Source organism: Falco cherrug, chromosome 5 (assembly GCF_023634085.1).
Source record: "Falco cherrug isolate bFalChe1 chromosome 5, bFalChe1.pri, whole genome shotgun sequence".
Lineage (NCBI taxonomy): Eukaryota > Metazoa > Chordata > Aves > Falconiformes > Falconidae > Falco > Falco cherrug.
The window spans coordinates 72,295,561-72,315,813 of NC_073701.1; the positions used below are offsets into that span (position 1 = coordinate 72,295,561).

The window sequence follows — 20,253 nt, forward strand, 5'->3', positions numbered from 1 at the left end:
CCACAGACTTGGAGGTTTCATGCACACTCCTTTCTCCAACTCACCAATGAAAACAGAGAAGGAAACAGGTCCAAACACCACCCCTAGGTACCCCACTGCTGACTGTCTGCCATCCTGAAAAACAACATTTAAGTCCCACTCTCTGCTTCCTCCCTTTAACAAGCTTTCAAGCTGTAAAGAAGTCTTTCAATTTCCAGTTTCATCAATAGCCTTGATATGAAAATTTAACTAAAGCTTATCTGAAAATCCAAATATATTTTGTTCACCAGATCTCCCCTATCCAGAGGTTTGCTGACACCTTATATGGTGTCTCTATCAGGTCAGCAAGGTAAATCTCCCTTAACAAAACCTGCACTGATTCCTTCCCAACAGGCTGTCCTCCTCTACATGCTCAGTGACTTTATCCTGTACTGGCTGCAGACACTACCACCATACAAGGGATTTCAACACCTTTCTGGATCACCTCTGCAGCCCTTCTGGTGGATGGACATCATGCTGGCAATCCAGTCCTCTGGCACATTGGCAGTTTGCAATGACAGGTTTCACACCTTGGCCAGAAAATCTGCATTTTCACCTTCAAACTCCCTCAGGCTTTCCTGTAAATGCCAGTTTAAACACTCCTCATGACCTGTCACTTCTCAGCACCAGAATGATGGCTCTGTCTCTGCTGTCCAAGTCCCTCCTGCCCCCAAAGGCTCCCCCATTCTTCTCATGCCCAAATCCCCCTCTCTGCACCAGCACGATCCATGGACCAACGCAAGACTAGTGCCCGCCCTCAGCCTTGTGCGCATAAGGGCACAGCTTGATGTCACCACCGATGTCCTGGGCCATCATTTCACCCACAGTAACACCGATGTGAAGCTCTTGGGCAATGTTGTCCCTCTACGATACTAGGAAAACAGCAGAAGCCCTGTAAGACTGTGCTTATGCACTCTCCTGCTGGGGGACATTTCCTTCAGCCACCTTCAGTGCAGACACCCGCCACCTTGTTACTAAAGGATGAAGATGTCTGTCAGGACAACATGGAGAATGACAAGCAAAGGTTGCAGCTGAGAGAAGCGTGGTAACACTGAGAAGAGAATGGAGAGCTTCAGTGGCAAGAGATGACCTAGAAGAAAAGACACGATGCCAGCATGTCGGGCAAGAAAAAGCCAGTCCCACACTGGGAACTTCTCACATGCACAGGTTTCAGTAACAAGGGGTTCCAGAGAAGCCATACCAGAGGAAGCAGAGAACCTAAGGTGACATGAAGGCTAAAAATGGCTCCTAAAATTTCAGGTGAGAACATTCCAGTCACCTGATCTAACCTTCCCCTAACAGACCACAGAAAACGCCTTCAGATGCTGCTTCCTGGCTAGAGCATGGCACCCTGTCATCCCTGTGCTGGCCGTCTATCACACAGTGGGACTAGAACAGCAGCAGTTCTTGTATTTCCCTTCCAATGTGTCTCCAAATTCCTTTTGAAAATACAGACAGCACATCAGGACACAAAAGTCAGGGATGCTCAACCAGTGCTCTGTGCAGAAACCATGCTGCTCATGCTTGCTGTTCCTTACAAGGCATGCTTGGCTTGATGTGCCACCACAGTTTAACCTAGAGCTTTCTTTCTCGCTAAGGAGAAGCTCAGAGCCATCTTCATTCTCAGCACAAGATTCAGGTGATCCTTCTGTATGTAAAATCATTTCACAGCCCACTCAGCTGTTCAAAGACAGAAGCACAGGCTACCAGTGCCCACCAGCTTACCAGTCCTTTGAAGCCTGGTAGCGACCAGTATCAGCTTCTTCCAGGAAAAAACCCCAAACATCAGCTGGATCACCCACATTGGTCTGTGCCTAAAGAAAGCATTTTTAATCCCTTCCTAAATCAATGGATATACCCACCTGCAGCTTCCTTCTTGCTGGAAGACTCCAGTCTGAGACCCCAAGTGACTTAGTGCACCCACGTGCATAACTCACTGCTGGGAGGGGGGTTTAGGTCTCTTTCTTTTAAATAGATGCAAAAATTTGGGAGCAGGAGGGTTCATAAATAAGAAGTTAAAATTCTGCAAAGACTCTCATGTGAGAGGCAGTGAAAATGTGCGGACTGTGTAACGGCAGCAGTTGGAAAACATTGAAAGGAAATTAAAGGAAATGGGGAAAAACTCTTCAGGCAAGAAAAAAAGAACACAGACAAAAGAGGTGAGGTGCTATGGGGTGAGAGTGCTATAAAGATAGTCTAAAAATGAAATTAATGCTTTGCCTTGGTTTTTGGCAACAATGTAATGCAAAAGTTGACTGGCTAATGGAGATTAGACTATGGAAATCAACACAGAGGAAGTGCAGGCAAACAAACCCCAGAGCATTTGTTATGTTCAGGCAGGACCCTGGCTGATCCTCATCTCAGATTTCTAAAGGAAACGGTGCACGACAACAGTGGACCAGTAGCACATATTTTTAATGAAGTTATCAAGTCAGGGAAGAAAACTATATTGCTTTGAGAGCAGAAAGTACAACTGTGTCTGTTCTATGGAGGGGAAAATATATATGGGCAACAGCCTACTTCAATAATACCCACAGCACCAAAGCGCCAGAATGGGACCCAAAACTGCCCAGGCACAAATGATGCAAAAAACATTTTCCCAACAGGTACAAGGGGTAATTTTACGATTATGGGAACCCCAAACAGAGTCCGAGAAGGTGATGGCTTGCAATAAGGAGGGCAGACACCACTGTGTCTTCTGTGTTCGTTCAGAAAGGCTTAGCACAGAAAACTGGCACGGTGTCGAGGATTCCAGATTGAACATGAGCTGTTTTGCTCCAGTGATCCTGGATGTTTGAAAGACCATGCAGAAGGCAGCATGAAGGAGGACGTAACACATTAGGCACAAATGTCTTATCACACTTCTGGGCAAATGCAGCTCAAAAGGCAACACTGTCCATGGCCACCCCAACTCATCTGCTCATCAGGTGGGGCAGGATCTGACCAGAGCTCTGCAGTGCAGAGGTGGGAGCAAGAAACCATCAAAACCTCAGGTTTCTGCTGCCATTTGCAAGCCAAATGCTCAGCTCCACACTGGGTTTGTGCACAGCGCTTGCTCTCACCGTTGCACAGAGCACTGACGTATGAACAACAGCAACGTCCTAAACAGGCACTCCTCAAAGGAGAACGCAAGCTAAAATCGACAGCTTTTACAAAACCTGCCCTGGCACCTCTGAACATCCACGCCTTGGGCCGCACACCTGCAGCCATCTCTCTCCCAGTCCAGCATTGCAGAACCCAATGTGAGCCCTGGCATGGAGGGAAAAAATGTGCCGAACTGCTTGCATTTGCCAGCCACCTGTGTCACAGCTATGCCAGTGCCTCGCCAGGGCTGGCTCCGTGGCGTGCCCCAGGAACAGCAGCACGCACCTTGAAAGGGACACCCGAGCACCTGAGGTGGCCTCTCCAGCGTCCATCAAACCATCTCTGCCTGGTTACTCATCTAGCATCTTCTTCACAGTGACATGGACAGCTAAGCTACGAGAAACGCGAGTGAAATGCTGCAGGAAAGGACTCCCCACCCTGCTCTAAGGCAGGTATTTATACGGGCTGTGAATTTTAGGGTCTATTTCAGGTCCTGTGCAAGAAGTGTCACCACCAGCTCAAGTGCTTGGTGCAGTCAAAGGTATGAATGTACATGGCCTACTCACAGCACACCAGGGAGACGGGGACCTGCACTTGGCTTTCTCATCTACACACCCTATATCCATGTAGTTTTGTTGGGGCAAGGATCAGTAAGTGACTGCAGGAGAGGGGAAGTGAAGCCAAGGTAAACCTCTCTGTAGAGATATTACCTAGACCACAACAGCATTTATGGGACCTGGATTTAGTGAACTGCTATTTATAAATAGATACACAAATACAAACCCTGATTTTTCTAATCCCTGCTACCATGCAAAATCAGAATTCATCTTGTCTGAAGCACTAACTGTCACCTATTTCCTTCACTGCTAACATCCAAGTAAAATATTAGATCTCTATCACACTTTTTTTAAAAAAAAATATCATGTCTACACAAAGAATATATTGCAACCATTCTTCCTTCACCTTGCCTCATTTAAAAAATTCTCTTCTATTTTAACTGAAACTGAGCCAGAAGCAATGAAAAACCTGGGAAATCTCAGATTGGAAGATATTTGAACAGAAAGATTAGAACCAGCTAAAAAATTCTTCACGAGCAGTCTAGCTCAGTAAATGCCACTGGCGAGACTTCTACCCACCGTAAAGTAATAGCTCCATAAATGGGAAACAACACCACTTTACAACAGCCGAGATTGCTACCCAGTGTCAGCAGTGCTGAATTCCAGGCAATATTAGCAATTTCATGCCAAGCCATAAAGCGTGGTCTTATTTGGGGTGCAGATAGCATAGCTAGGGAGCTTTATAAAAATGTGTAATAAATACCGCATCATTGAAATGGCAATGATGATACGTTCATTGCTTCAGTGCAGGGTCATTCCATATGGCTCACACCAGAAAGCTCCAGGGGTCCTCAGCGCCTTTGGCAGTCTTACAGGGAGACTTCTCTGTGCCGGTTACGAGCCACATTAAACCAAGACATAAAATTCTTAAAATATCAGATATTTTGGGCTGAAGCCCAGCCTCATAACCGGGGTGCCTCTTTACCACTCTCGGGTGCCTGGTCCCTCCTGTGAGCCTACCTGGCTGAATTTCCCACAGAGGCACAGAGATGCCCCAGAAGTATGGGTGCAGCAATGCCAGAGCCCATGCCCAGCCCTCACTGGGATGGAAAGCAGATGACCATGCATGCCATGAAGCAGCAGGCAGTTCAGGGAAGCTGCAGCCTTATGTCCTGGAGGTGTAGCCTAATGATCCTCCCAAAATAGCATCTCATCTAAGAGCTTTCGCAGTTCAAACCAGGGCCAAACTCCTGCCAAACCAGGGCCACTCTCTAGGCAGGAAGACAAGAATTATAATGCCAAAATGAGCCTACAAAAGAGGAGGTGCTTAATCTTTCTGGTCTTGCATTAGGATGCTTGTTTGGGAGAAGCAGGTAGAAACTGGGATTATGGACCAGCCTTCCAGGTTTAGTGTGTATTTCAGAGCTGGCCATCTTGAAACAAAATCAAAAGCTGTCCTAGAGCCAAAATCCCCACTGAACAGGGTGTCACAAGCACTGCCCTCTCCTCTCCATCTGGCACAGCATGCAGGGTGCAGGCAGCTCACACTGGGGTACGTCGTGTCGGGGTTATTGCAGTCCCTCCAGTGCTCAGGAAAACCCCCTGGCACTGGCATCTCTTTCTTGCTCTGAGCCTTGGGCGACACAGACAGTTGTGCTGAAGGTGAGCATCACTCCTGCAACATCAGATGAAGCAAATCAAAACAACAGCACGCTGACAAGCATACAGACACCTTCTGAACTTTGGTACACACAGCTGAGTTTAAGCACGCTGGACCCATCTTTGCCTGCTGGAGCGTAACTCACCTCCCAGTAGCCAGCCACTCTCTTACTGGACCAGAGCAGTGTTTGCTGGCAGATACCAGGGCTGGACAGCTCACGTTGCTGCACCAAGCTTCAGGAGGACTCAGCACTGAGCCTGCTGAAAAGCTGTCTGAGGGGACAGGTGCTTTCCCAGAAAAGGACCAGTGCCTCAGGACTGCAGGGTAGTGCTACCAGCCCAGCCCTGCTGCTGGCACAGCCACAGAGCGAAGGACCACCACCACTGCCATGCACCGTCCTATGTAGCCAAGACAGGTTACGGCAAAACAACAGTATAACTGTGAAACGGCAATTTGGATTCAGAACTGAAGTCCACCCTGCACAACCACCAGCGGGAGGCAGAGTTAATTCAGAAGGCAGGAGGTATAAAAACCTGTAGTAGCAAGCCAGGGATAACCTGCCCCTACACAGGCAGTTTTCTACTCCCACTTAGAAATTCCCACACCTGACAGGAGCTGTAATACTGCTGCCGTAACTCCTGTAAGCAGTGTAACTCGTGCCTTGGCCAGAAGCATCTGCATCTCCCTGGGTGCTGGGCACATGCTGTGCCTGCACAGGGAGCTCCCCAGGCTCATTACCTGATGGGCAGTAAATGACTTCCTTTACAGTTCAACACTCCATTGCTCAGTCCTGGCTTCTTTTTGCTGTGAGTCAGCCCTGCAGCCAATGTCAATTTTAAATACTCTGGACTGGCAAAACTGAAATTACCTACCGATTCCCTGCACCACAGTATCCTTGTGCCTTGCCAGGGCAGCCAGCTCTGCGGTATCTCCAGAGCCGAGCACGCTCCCTGCTGAGAAGCGCAGTCAGTATTGACCAGCCACCACTCTCCCTGCTTGCTCATCTATCATCTATAAATAAATGTGTATCTGCTTGCATTTACAGAAACAGCAACCCTGTGAGAAATGCAAGTGAATCACTACGAATGGGTGCCTCCACCCTGCTCAGAACAGACAACGGGTTTTATGGTTCCTCCAAACAAACAGTTACATTAAATCACCTCCTTGTTTATCCCATTCTTTCCAACATGCCTCCATACAAAAGAGCATCTCCAGGCCCACACTAATTCACAGTATTCGTTTCTGCCTTAACCCTACACAGATCTGTTTTACAATGCAGGTTGCCCAATAATGCTCACAATCTTCAGACTAGACTGTGCCACTTATGGATACAAAGACACTGGGATATTTTTGCTGCTACTCGCAATGCTGTTGTCTCCTTACATTGCCAAACTGCCTGTTTAATTTCTGGCAGCACCTGCACAGTGAGCAAAGCCTCCCTGAGGTGGCTTCGATGACACCTCAGCTCCTGCCTGGCACTCACACAGGCATGTTAGGCAGCGGCTGCAAGCGGAGCACGGAGAAACACACTGCTGAGATGGCACAGGGACAGTGCGAAGGGTGGTGGGCAACACAGAGACAGGCAGCAGGAAGCTGAAGATGAAGGAGAGAAGTTCCTGCAGCAGGGCTGATGGACATCACCTACACTCCTCAGAGACAGCAAAGCACGGTGATACTGCCATCTCCAATAACTCACGGACTAAAGTCAAGAGTACTGACTCACTCCCCTGTGTGAAACACTCTGAGATCACAGCTGGATGATGCTGGAGAGGAGGAAAGAAGTGTTTTACTAACATATTTGGAAAAAGCAGCTGGATGCACAGAGAACATGTAGATAGCCACAAGTTGAGAATTGTGATACATCACTATCCAGAAAATATATTGCTGAAACCAGCCCAGCACACACTGGGGCACCACATCAGAGAAGACAGCCATGCTGTCTGACTGTCTACTGCAATGCAGTTTCTTTACTGGTAAACCTTCTCTCGGGACACCATAGCCCACCTGCTTGAACTGCTTTGCATCACGCTCTTTTCTTCGGGTCCCTGGTGAGGAGGTGCGGGCTGCTTGCGCCGGCAGAGCCTCACAATACTCATCCACACACCAGGCACTGCATTCACTCCCGGCCTGTTGCTCCGAGCCATGCAGTCACTCACATCCTGCCCAGAACACACGTCGATGCCAAAACTCACCCCAGGTCTTCTGAGGACACCCCCTCTGCAAACCTGCATGGAGCAGAGGAACAGCCAGGTGCTCCCAATGGGCATGGGGACAGCAGCAGGGGCTGTTCTGTTAACAGGACACACAAACGGCAAGCGAAGGATGAGAAACTCACACTGAGACCCTGCTGCTGCAGGCAGGCACCCCTTAAAGACGAACAAAAAAAACCATTAAAAAACTGAAAGAGGAAAGAAAGAGCCCCAAGCAGAAATATTTTGTAGATTGAAAAGCTCTTCTGGGAGAGCAACATCACAGCAATGCACTGGGAGCGGTGCACCGGGAAGGATGCCAGCAGTCCTCTGGCACAGCCACGACACCCATGGGATTCACCAGCCTGTGGACTAGCATGGGCAACGATGCGGCCGCCTCTGCCCAGACCCTACCGCGTACCCCCTGCTGAGGGGTGGCTGGACACCCCAGAGGCACCCGTGGGGGCAAGCCGGTCCTGAGAAAACATCCCCCTCCCCAGCAAGCTGATGTCACATGACAAATATCAATCACAACAAGCACAGATCACAACGAAGTACAAATTGTGAGAAATGAAGCCACAGGAGTTGCATGGCGCAGCTGGGTGTGAAGGAAATCATGTTTCCTTCCAGTAGCTTTAAACACTGCCTCCCAATTTCACTGATGCTTTCCTTTCTCCAGACAAACCCAGCCAAGCCCTGGCCGCCCCCAGCCTGTCACTGCTCTGCTGGCAGACCCTCCTCCTCGGCAGCACTGCTGACTGCCCCGGGGCACTGCTGCTCGTGTCCTCTGCTCGGCCGGGCAAGCAGGGCTGCATGCTCCAGCCAGGTAAGTGTCCAACCCAGCAACACAATAGCATCATCATTTCACTGACATAATTTTCCATCTCATTTTAAACATTCTGATGCTTTGTTCTGTATTTTAATGAGCGAGTCCTCATAAAAAAGCAGAGATTTTTCATGGCGGCGCTGACAAGGAAGCCTGTGGGATTGCAGTTAATTTAAAATCCAACAAAATATAGAAGCTGTCTGAATTTCCTCCTTGCAGTACACACTGCCTGTATTTATCAACAAACTCCATCGCCCTTCGAAGTCTCACAGTTTCTTCTAGTACAAAATAACTAAGCTGGGGACCAGCAATGCAAAGATGAGGAGTGAGGGAGCCACCAAGACCAGCTCTGGAGGCTTTGCAGGGGCCCCAGAGCCCCAGGCTGTCCTGAATCAGGATTCTGGAAGACACAGGGAACTGCTGCCCAGTCACAGGCTGCCTGCTGCCTGCCAGCCCTGGGGGCAGTGGCTCTGCCTCCCAGCAAGCCCACTGCAGGGCAGGAGTCAGGAGCAAACACCAAGAGCAGCCTCCAGCTTGGGTAAAAGTAGGGACTGGCATGCTGCCCCAGAAGGCTGTCAGCTGGACTTAAACAACAGCAGTTTTGCTATATTGTCATTGCAGCAGTCATTTTTAATGTGGGTAATTTCTTTTCTCTTAGGTGAAGTTCATCGTAACATTTATATATAAAGTTTTAGTGTTTTGGACTGGTGAAACTGAAATCCCCTGCTAAAAAAATCCCATTACAGTTTAAACCTTTCTACCCCTGTGCAGCCAGCACCTGCTAAACGTAAGTATGTCGTATAAACCTGTCGACACTTGCCATCACAGTGCTCTGCCCAGGGTGACACGGTTTCTCATCCCAAACCCCTGTTTGCCCTGGGAGCTCAGGGGGAGAGGGCAGGAAAGGAATTCTCCTTTGAGGCACTGTACTGCCTCTTGCACTAGGACCTCACCTTGGCCAAAGATGCCAGATACCACCAGCACCCAGGCAAATTCCTCCCCTGGAAGACAGCTTCGCTTTGCTCTTGGCGGCTCATGATGCCTCCCCCAAACCCAGATCCCCATTCCCAGTGGCCCCTTTACCCTCGGACAGTCTCCTAGACCAGCTCTGTGGCCTTATTGATGATCTCCTCTTCCAAAGGTCCTACCTTGTGCAGCTCTGCCTGGATCACCCAGTGCTTCCCATATTGCCCTTATGGTTGTCGTTAACTGTTTTTAATTTTTCAGGCCTTCCTGATGAATTTCTGTTACCTTTCTGAAGCTCTCCTTCTGAAGTTGGCACAGCAAGCGTTTTCAGTGTCACTCCTTCCTCAGGATGCTGAGCCCAACAAAGCTGTCGTCATTCACTACTCCACGTTTTCTGAACAACCACTATTTCTGTGCACAGGCAGTGCATCCCCCCTTCAATGCACTCTGGAGGCAGCAGTCCCCAGGGGATCACCGATGGTGTCCAAGCCACCCCCTAGAGCTCCTGGCCTGGGATGGACAACCACAGGGCTCTCACCGCTAAGCCCTTCCCCACCAAAGAGCCACCCCACCACCAGGCTCTGGCAGCCCTCCCATTCCTACGCCCCCAGGCTTCGGGGTTTGTCTTCACAGCAGCTCCAAATCACGTCACCCATTCAAATTTCAACTCCCCAGACTCCACCAAACCTTCCCAAACACTGCCTCAATCATCCCGCATCTAATCTCCTCTTCCATATGCCAGATCAGATTTAATGCTAGCCTGTCACGTCTCCTCACTCTACCATCGAGGCAGGACCTTCCTCCACTGCCAGGTGTTCCAGTTCACCCTGAAAAAAACAGCTCTCCAGGAGCATCCTGCAAACTCTGCCACACTTCAGAAATCCTGCAGTACAGTTATCAGACACAAAATCAAATGTTTTAATCAGGAGAACACACGCAAGCCTGTCAAAATGCTCTGCTATTTACTCGAGTGGTGAGTTATATTTATCATAAGAACCGTATGCATTGTGCGCTCTCTGAACCTCTGCACCTTTCTGTGCGTAATTGGTAAGAATGCCCTGGCCAAAAGCTGGGACTACCATCACGAGGGGTGGCCCTTCAGTCCTGGGGACAGGGCTGGCACCTGCACCCCAGCAAAGGAAAGCTCCAAGCTGGGCATCTCCAGTCATCTGATCCAGTCCCACTTTAATTTCACTAAAATAAATATTCCTGAAGCTTCACTGGTATCCCGAATTGGCAGCATATATTCTTATGGGAACTTTGAGGCAAACAGAAAAAGCTATTACAGAGACAAACACACCTGGCAGGGAGGTAATCTCACTTGAATATTGCTCAGATCCCCTTTTGGTTTATCAAAACTTCAAAGGCATTTGTCCTAGTTACTTCAAGCGTGTTTTGGTGTGCACGAAGGGGAGCAGCACATCTCAGATGATTTGTGGTGTGGGTGGTTACTCGCATGTTTAAGGTGAGATGGTCCTGAGAAGATGTTCTGCCAAAGCACGGATCCCTCCTGCAGCGGATAGATGGCAGCGGGGTGCACACCGGCTCTGCAGCGAGGCCCTGCCAGGAGCAGCCACCCTGCAAGGGCCAGGGAGCTGGGAGCCCGGGGCAAGGGTAGGCACAGGCCCCCCAGACAGGGACATAGTCCTGGGGGACAAGGACGAGGGTCCAGCAAGACAGTGATCCTGAGACTGCCAGGCAAGCCCTGGGAACAAGGCAGGTCTCAGAGCCTGCCAGGCACTGTTGCTCACTTGTGGAGTTGTCTTGGACCACGATACCACACTTAGGAGCAAGAGATCTCCTGCTCTTCACTGTACCACCCTAAACCAAAACCTGATACCCAAAGCGCTGGGCATGGCACTGGCATTGCTGCGCCGCTGTCAGCTGGACTGCAGAAGGACCGTAAGCAGCGTGGTGACCCCGGAAGCATCCAGAGAAGTGGGTGGCCCTTGCATCACTCACCTTCAAGGTTCCCTCACCGCCCCCCCCCCCCCCCCCCCCCCCCCCCCCCCCCAGGATTTATTTTTGAGGCGCTGCTATAGAGGGACTGAGGCTACAGCCGAGATGCAGAGGAGACTCAAATCAACAGCCGATGCCAAGCTGAAAACAGAGGCACAGAGCAGAGAATGAAACAAATTGTGGCAATTTCTTCTCAAATCCCTGATGCAGGTAGAACAAATCAAATGGATCTAACCCTTTCAAAAGCCAGGAAGATAAAACAAATAATCTAAGGCTTTTAATAAATAAATAAATAAACCAGTGACTTCGTACTTAGGGCAAAGATCTCATTCACATTGTTGAGAAATAAAAGGGCTTGGGAATAGTGAATCGGTTAATATTGTTAAAAGTAATAATAAAAAAGAGAGATTGGGAAAAGGCATTTATTCTATTAAACCCCCCAAGGAGAGGTCAAGAATATTAGAAATAAAGTCCCCAGGTTCCAGTTGATGCAATAGCTGCAGTTTTAGCAATTTCAGAAGATGGATGTTTGTTCAAGGTGGCAAAGTGCCAAGAATCTTCAGGGGAGACACTAGAAAAGGATGCTCTCTGTATTTACTTGCAGCTGAAGAGCACTGAGCTCAGTGCAGTTTTTATGGAGAGTATCTGTCTAAACAGGACTCTACCAGCCAGCCACGCACCAGCAATTCACATTCCCTATTGCAGAGATGCTCATGGATGGAACCAAAGGAGCAGGTATTTCAGAGAGTGGGGAGGATAATCCCTGGTTTCCTCAGCACGTGTCCTGCTCTTTAGGCATGTGCTGGGGCCAGCATGAGCCAAGATACCAGCCTTGGCAGCTATCCATTCTGATCCAGCGCAGTGTCTTACGCTATGACCCTGTGATGCTAGCTTATGGGACTTAGGGATGATAATCAAATGCATTCATCCAGAGATCTTCTGGGGAAGGATCAGGACACTGACCGTCCAGCAAGTTCTTGGACCATATTTCTGATAATTTAATTTTTATAGAGAAGGTGCAGCAAACAGCCACAGAAGCTCTTCTAGTGCTTTGATAATGTTGGCAGGGATGATCATGAAATGGTAAGTGTTTGGCACTTCTTAGGAAGAAAGCAAGAAAGACCAGCAAAACATGAGAAGTACATTTTGAGGTCAATTTCTATATGTTCTTGAATACTAGAGGCAAGGTTTCATGCAAGGTCAGCCCAGGGTGGGACAGATTGCCTCCAGAGGTCCCTTTTAAATCAGGCTATTACATGATCCCGTGATGGGGAAGGCAAAGGAAAACAGATCTCAGACCTATCCCAACATGGAGGATGCACAAGCAGTTAAGTAAGAAGCCAGCTAAATCATAAGACAATCATTGACTTCAAACACACTACATGAACTGGAAAACAGGAATGATTGCTATGGACAGATGTGAAGGAAAAGCACAAGCCAACAGAAGCAAATATGTGGACAGCACAAGCATGAGAGGAAATGCCACCCTGGAGAGAAGCATGTATCCATTCTGTAAATGTACTGACAGCAAGAAAAAGATCCCAGGAATTGCTGGTAATTGTTGGTATTCCTTTGGCTAACTGCAGAGAGGGAAAGCTTTCAATGGTCTTTTTCAACTAAAAAGACCAATGTGCTTAATATTTGTCTTTAAATGAGAGATCAACTGTGAGATTTCAGAGGCAGAGAGTTAAGATCCTACTGGGAAACCAGAAGCAGGAATTAATTAAGAATATTTGGGTGTGCCTGACTACACATCTGGAAGGAAGTTTAAGAACAGATTAAAGCAATCTAAGAACACCTAAGGTCGTCTTTGAAGACTCATGTTAAAGTCTGTGTCCGAAAGAGTGGAAAATAGCAAATGGTCAGAAAGGGGAAAAAGAAAAGCTAAAGACATACAGTGACTTCACTTCTTGGGAAAAAACACTGGAACAAATAACAAGCCAAAGTGTATGTACTTGCCTAGAAGGAAGCAATGTGGCAACAGTCAGAAAGGATTTGTCAAGGACAGACAGTGAGAGGAGCTGGCTGCTGAGCAGCAGCTGCACACCTTGGCCTTTGCTGGGCTCCCTGCAGCCCCGCAGCTGCCCCGAGACCACCCGAGCACAGGGTGGGAGAGCAACCCTCCCACCTCCCCACCACAGCCGGGAGGTACCCAGGGGCTGTGCAAGGGGCTGAGCTGGGTCAGCGGCTCCTTTAGCAAAGCGAACAATGGATCGGAGGAGATCCTTGCCAAACCTACAGGCAGTACAAAGGGGCTGCAAAATACTCCAGAGAACAGGATCAGGGTTTAAATGGATCCTGATGAACTGAAGGTACTAAATATATGCAGGAATCAACAACTGCACAAGGATTCAGATAGGGAAACACTGGTTATGTAGTGGGTTTTGAGGGGGAAAAAACGTGGAGGCTATCACATGCTGAATGTGAGTCACGCATCACACCATTTCATAAAACGCAATATGATGAGCTATCAAAACTACAGCCTGAAAAACATGCAACGTAATTTTGCTACCACACTCCTCTGTTGCTGTGTGCCTGCTCTGGGCACCACACTGCTGGGAAGGAGTGGGACAGTGGGAGCCTGGAGAGAAGCCACGGCGAGAGCTTGGCGAAGATGGCCCTTTGGGAAGGGCAAGGCAGTGGGGGCTAACAGTTGACAGAAGAGATGACACCGAGGCAAACATGCCAAGCAGGCTTCAGTATGCACAGGACTGCTGCGAGGGGGAAGCGAGCAAGCTCTTCACCATACCTATGCAGAGTAAACATGACATAACAAACCAGAGGAAGAAATACTGGGATCAGACATTAGAAAACTTCCTAGTGGCAAGGACAGAGGCAGGAAGGAGCAAGGAAATCACTGGGGCATGTCCTTCACCAGGGTTTCCCAAGAACAGGCAGGATGAGCAATGCCAGAGGTCTGTGGGTTAGACTCTTCCATCTGGTCCTCCTGGAACCCCTGATGATCCACAACACAGCCGGGGTGTTCAGAGCCAACTACATCAGCAACAGCCACCCCCAGACCTTGCTCCCAGGAGCAGGTTATTAGCATAAAGGCAGCTGACCACCAAAAGGCAACCGGGGACACCCCATGCAAGGCTCACCCAAGCTTTGCCAGGGTGGATTAACCTCCAGCATCACCCAGGTCCTTTGCTGCAGGCTCCTTGCAGCCCTGCCTGTCCCACTCAAGAGGGTCTCCTAGCCACAGTCCATCCCTCACCATGGGGATGGTCCACCCCAGTCTCGCACCCACCACCCCTGCTCCAGGGTCAGACTTGTGCTCCCACGCTCAGCCTCCCCCAGCTACTCGGGACCTCTGCTCAGCCTCCATGGAGGTTGGAGAGCTGCAGCCCATGAGAGGACTCAGCCACCAGAACCACTGGCATAGCTGAAGTTGTGAAAGCAACATGGCTAATTAACTGCTCCTGCTGTTAGCAGAGCTGAACATTAGCGCTGAGGCTACTGCCGGCCAGCCCACAAGCGTGTGAGGTGCTTCTGCACACCATTCCTGGAAAAAATGAAACACTAATGCTAAACTAGTTTTCATTTAAATTCTCTTTGCCATCCTGAATATATTTGCAAAACAATCAGAATTTTGCTGGGAGCTTTTGCTCCCAGAATAAAGAATTTTGGGGCATCACTGCAGACACTAAATTTTCTTGCTATTTACTCTAATAAGAATCTGACCCAGAATCAATTTTTCTGCAAGACTTTTCAGGGAAGATGTGAGAGGACTCTGCATGTTTATGGATGCCTTGTCACTTACCACAAAGCAAAGCCTTTCTTTTTTGAAAATAAAACATCCCTGGGAACTGAGTACTCAGATGAGATAGGGATCACTGCACCACTCTTCCCCAGCCCCAGAGTAAATAAAAGCTTTGTTAAAGCAACTCAAACACCCTGGGAACCAACCGGGAGACCAATAAGGCCAAATAACATGTGAAAGAAATATGGGGTCAAACAAAACACCACTATTAATTAGCTACTCTAAGCACTTGCTAGCAGTCAGCTTCCTGCTGAACAGCAACAGTGTGTGAACACATCTGTGCAATTCAAAAGAACATCAGCCCATGCAACTCGGAGAGCAGCACCCACCCAGCACCCCTGGCCATCACAGGGTGGCAGTGATGCAGGGGCAGCTATGGGAAGGGCTGGCAGAGCTGCCAGCCTTCCCTGGCCTCACTGGGAGCCTCCCTGGCCAGGGCAGGGGGCCAAGCAGGGGGCCCTACCTCTTTGCAATCCTGATGGCTCTGAATTTGCCAGTGTGTACCAGCCTCTGAACACGCAGGCTGCATGCACATGACTTTCACTTGCCCCAGACTCAGTGTAATGAACTTCATAATTCTCCTATCCCTGCAAAAATATACAAGTATCTGAAAATAATGGAGCAAAATGCACTTTTACATGCATTTTATAAAATGCATATGGCTAGGAATAATTAAGCCACCTCCAGAAGCCCTTTAAAAGTTCACATAAGCAAGAGACAGAAGAAAACGGGGCAGACACTCACTCTAGCAGCACTTGGCAGTAGGACAGAGGCAGCTGTCTTCCCCTGCCCTTACCAGGTGCTTGCTGAGCTGCAAGGATGGCACGACAAGCAGCCTTCCCACTGGCTTCAGCCCAGAGCCACTCAACGCAGGCGCAAAGGCTCACCAGGTATTTTGGAGGTCTATGCAGCAAGTCAGAGAGAAGCCCAAGCCTGCGGCAGTATCCCACCTCTCCCACACTTGGCAGGGAGCAAACAGGTGGCCATGGAGCCAGCAGACACGGCAGCAGCTACCCAGGTTGGAGCCAGCAGTGCAGCACACCAGCTGCTGACCACCGGCTCTTGCAGCAGTACTAGAGTCCCACTTTTGCAAGCCCCCTCGCACCACTGCCTATGGCAGACCCCCAATCCCCTGGCACCTCCAGGCCCAGCCATGCTCCTGCTCTCCCCTTACTGGGAACTGCCCAGTTGGGTGCGACTCAACTCTTCCCCAGCTGCCCTCCTCCTGCCGTGCTGTCAGGTGCTCCAGGTAATTTTGAGAGTACTTCCAAAGCCTTATCGATTATAAAAGCCCACCGTATTCTTTTTTACCCCCACCGATGTCCTAATGCTTTTATAATCATACTGTGCTTCTGGCTTCAGCAAGTTCCCAAAGTGGTGAATTCCTGAGTGAACTGCAGGGCAGAGAAAAAGCACTGTTCCGTACTGGTTTTGAGTGTGCTTGTCAATAATTTTATTGCATACTCCTTTCTCCTCGTGCCATGAATCAGGTAGAGGTTCCCTATTTCCCTCTGATAAGCCCTCGGTGTTTTCAATATTTTTAACATATTTCCTCCTATTCATCTCGTTTCTAAGGTAACCTTCCCGCTCTTCTAAATCTCTCTTCAAAGCAGAGATTTTGGCTGGTTTTTTTTCCTCATTTCTGATCATTTTCACTGCATCTGCAAAACCCTTCAACTCACACTGTTCTAGCTGACTAGAAGTGCCCAGCCTGGTGTGCAGCACTCAAGAGGTGTCATCATTGATTTTGGCCAAAGCATTAGATTGTTTTCCATATTATCACCCGTCACACTGTGGGGACATCCAATATTGCTGCATTTTGTACTGAAGTTGCACATTGAGCAGAGGTCTCCACTGAGCTGTTTAGAAAACATCCTGCAACTTCTCCTGAGTTAAACTATTAATTAAGAAACCTAGCAGGTACTTGAGTAGTTCCATTTTTTCTCATCTAGTAGCTATTTTACACTTATTTTCATTATTTTTTATTTACTGACATGTTTATTTTTCCCTGTATTCTTTAGATTGCCTCAAAGGGCCTCAGAGCTGTTTCTGCTAAGGAGTTAATGTAAATAGCTGCCATAAGCAGACTACTTCTTCAAAACTCAAATCCATTTCTTGGTCCTCATTGAGCACAGCTACAACCCGGACCTGGCACACACTCTTCAAACTCCTGCTCTGGCCTCACGGTATCAGAGTTTCTCGTGAGCCCTTTCTGAGAGGGCACTGCTCTACATCAGCCATGGCTGCAGTCGGTCTTGCCTCTCCACTACGAGGACTTCTGAAAGCAAAGCCTGACACCAGTCGTCACCAAAGGGACCCCTGGGCACCAAGGCTCTCCAGCAGCACCTCTGCTATCCGAGGGGAGCAACAACCATCCTCCTGGATCAGAATGGGTGCGCATGCCTGGCTTCCAGCCAAAGGCCGGCACTAGCAGTGGCAAGCAGTATCAGAGCCGACATTCGCATTGATGTGGCCAGCAAGAGACAGGGAGCAGCAGGAGAATGTAAGGTCCATGTTGCTCCCATGCCTATGGGCCACAGAAACCACCCGACGCACAAGTCAGGCCACCTTGCACCCGTCAGCTGCTCCCGGGCCCAGGGGGTTGGGCAGAGCAATGCTACTGATGGGGCCGGTGGGCAGAACACCAGTAACTGCAATAACCACAGGTCGGCTGGGACGCATTAGGTGTTGGCTTATCTGCAATGTGCCACCTCGAAGTATTAGTTTTCAAGATGCATTCATTGTCATAGCAACGACAAGTGCAACGCGGCATCGATGTACTTACCATTTTTCTGAGATGCAAGATTAGACTGAGGGCTGGGGAGAAGATCGAGGAAAAAAACCCTCAGTGCTTGCTCCAGACCCTGGCGAGCCCTGCTCCTTGGGCCGCATGAACTGGGAGACGCAGGGATTCATTGGGCTGCACCAGCCTTCCCACTCCCCACCCGCCGCCCGGGATCCCACAGGTGCCCGGCCCCACACAGGCACAGGGGCTTGGGTGGCTTCTGAGGCACACACCGGCCATGGCACCAGGTGGCCCTGCTCTTCCCCCCACTGGCCCCTTACCTGGCCTTGCCACGGCTGCTCCTCCGGAGCGTGGGCAGGTCGGCCTCCTTCTCCTCCTGCACCCGCTGCAGGGACGGGGAGCGGCTGTGGGCGCTGCGGGCGCTGCTGGAGCTCACCAGGCTGCCGTCCCCTGCCCCGGTCCCCGCCGCCGCCTCCTGCATCTGCGCCAGCAGCTGCGGGGGCAGGCTGCGGAGTGAGGGTACTGGCGAGTACGACGCCCGGCTCTCTGCCTTCAGGTTGTTGTCGCTGGCCGAGCGCTGCAGCATGCGTGGTGACGAGAGGCCACCGGCGCCGAGGATCCGTCTCCGCTTCGTGTAGCTGGGGGTTTCTCTGAAAGGCACTGCAAAAGAGCCAGGGAAAGCGGCATTAGCTACTGGGCACACAGCGCGAAGCCGGGCTGGAAGATGGCGGCAAAGCAGGAGGGCTGGGAAAGCAGGTGGGGATGGGCCGAGAGGGCAGGAACGGCCAGGACAGAAGAGGCTGCAGCTCTGCCTGCTTTCAGCTCCTCTCCCTGCACCAGGAAGCACCAGAGGGAAAGGCAGCATCTGCAAGGGCATCCAGGGATGGTGTGTGGGACCACTGGTGGGACCCCTGCCAGCCCCACCTCCAGCTGCCACCCTAGTTCAGAGGTGGCGATGCGTGCACAGGACATTGACACTGGCAGTAACCCCAGCCATGGCTTACTCTTCTGTTTCAGAGGCACAGAAGGCCTAAATCTATAGCACGTGCCAAATGCAAGCCTGGAAAATATAATGCACAGAAAAAAATACCAGCTACTCCCTGCCCTGCCCAACGCTCTATCTGACCCTCAGAAGCATGCACAAGAGCCGAACCTCACAAAACCACCTGAAGATGCAAACTCCTGCCTCCACCTGCAGCTCTGCAGAGTGAGAAAGAGTGGAAACAGGGGACCTGGTATGGCTGCAGGGAAAGAGGGCTCTGCCATGGAGCCACAGCACTGCAGACCTCAGGTCAGGAAAGACATTTTTCTCAATTTTGTTTAATGAATCCATTTCCATCTTGAAGTTTATTATGTTTAAAGTTTGTCTGACACATGTGGCAATGTCCAGCAGGGAATCCAGAGCAGACAATGTCCTGGCCATTACTGGTGCAAACGTAGTGGCAAAAGCAAAGGGACAGGTAAAGCATGCAGAGGTCTCTGTGCTCCTGCTCAAAGGCACACTCAGAAGTGGTGTGATCCTGCTAACAGGAGACCTCCCACCCCGTCTGCATTCAAAAGTCCCCTGGCTTCACCCTTCCAAAGCCACCTCTCCCCCAGCAACTTGCAGAAAGGCATGTAAGCCCTGAACACGCTGCAACAGCCACCGTCAAGGGGCTACAGAGGACAGGAGCAGCCAGGGCTCTGGGCAGGACACTGCCCGACATCGAGCGAGGCCTCAGACCTGCGTCATCCTTGACCAAACACCTTGAAGACACCTTCCAGTTGAGCTGCGCCGCCACACGGAGTATTTTTCCGAGGAATATTTTAGGTTCAAAGTACAAGAATTTCAGGCTCCTGTAAATCTTCCTGTTGTCATAGCAACACGATACATTTGTTCTCCGATGAGTTTCAACCACGTGGTGGAGGAATGTCTGCCCAGCAGCATCTGTGCTCCCCGCAGTGGCTCAGCCTGGCTCCCCAGCCACCTGCTGCCGGCCACCTGCCCACAGCCTCATGATGCCAGCACCCACATCCAGGCCATCCCAACAGGAAAAACAGGTCAAAATGGTCACCCAGAGGCCACAGGCAAGGGAGGATGTCAGCTGGAAAGAGACACAGTCTGGGCAATGCTGAACAGCTTTGGTTGATAAGGACTGCTGACCCGAGTTTACGTGTCATCCAGACATATGACAGATCTCCAGGAAACGTTTAATTTTGTACTACATCACTTATCGTAGAAAACCACTTTAAAAAAAATCACAGAAGCAAATACTAAATGGATGTATGTCATGGTAACTGGCAGATGTAAAAAATATTTGAAATTGGAAATAGTCACTGGAAACACAAGGAAGTTTCTTGCTAGTCTCAAAGAGCTGTTTTCAAACCAAGCTGAGTCAGTAACTTGAAACACGGTTCTTGGAAAAAAGTACAGAATTACTTTTAGTGAAAGTGCCAAATGGTGCCTAGCGATAAAAGCACATCAGCCAGTGCCTGAGTACCTCTC

The 20,253-nt window shown here is 49.9% G+C and overlaps 1 protein-coding gene across 10 annotated transcripts in view; it reads right to left on the bottom strand.

Annotated features, from left to right (window-relative positions):
• The window catches only part of SHANK3 (SH3 and multiple ankyrin repeat domains 3), a 369,257-nt gene that overhangs the window by 218,307 nt on the left and 130,697 nt on the right, over positions 1-20,253 (bottom strand). For all 10 annotated transcript variants that reach the window (XR_008732337.1, XM_055710964.1, XM_055710961.1 and 7 more), the window contains one exon: positions 18,089-18,428. Coding sequence is in view for 9 of the 10 variants with exons in the window: in XM_055710964.1 (XP_055566939.1) it covers positions 18,089-18,428 (340 nt within the window). In the remaining variant the exon portion in view is untranslated. The remainder of the gene's footprint in view (positions 1-18,088; positions 18,429-20,253) is intronic.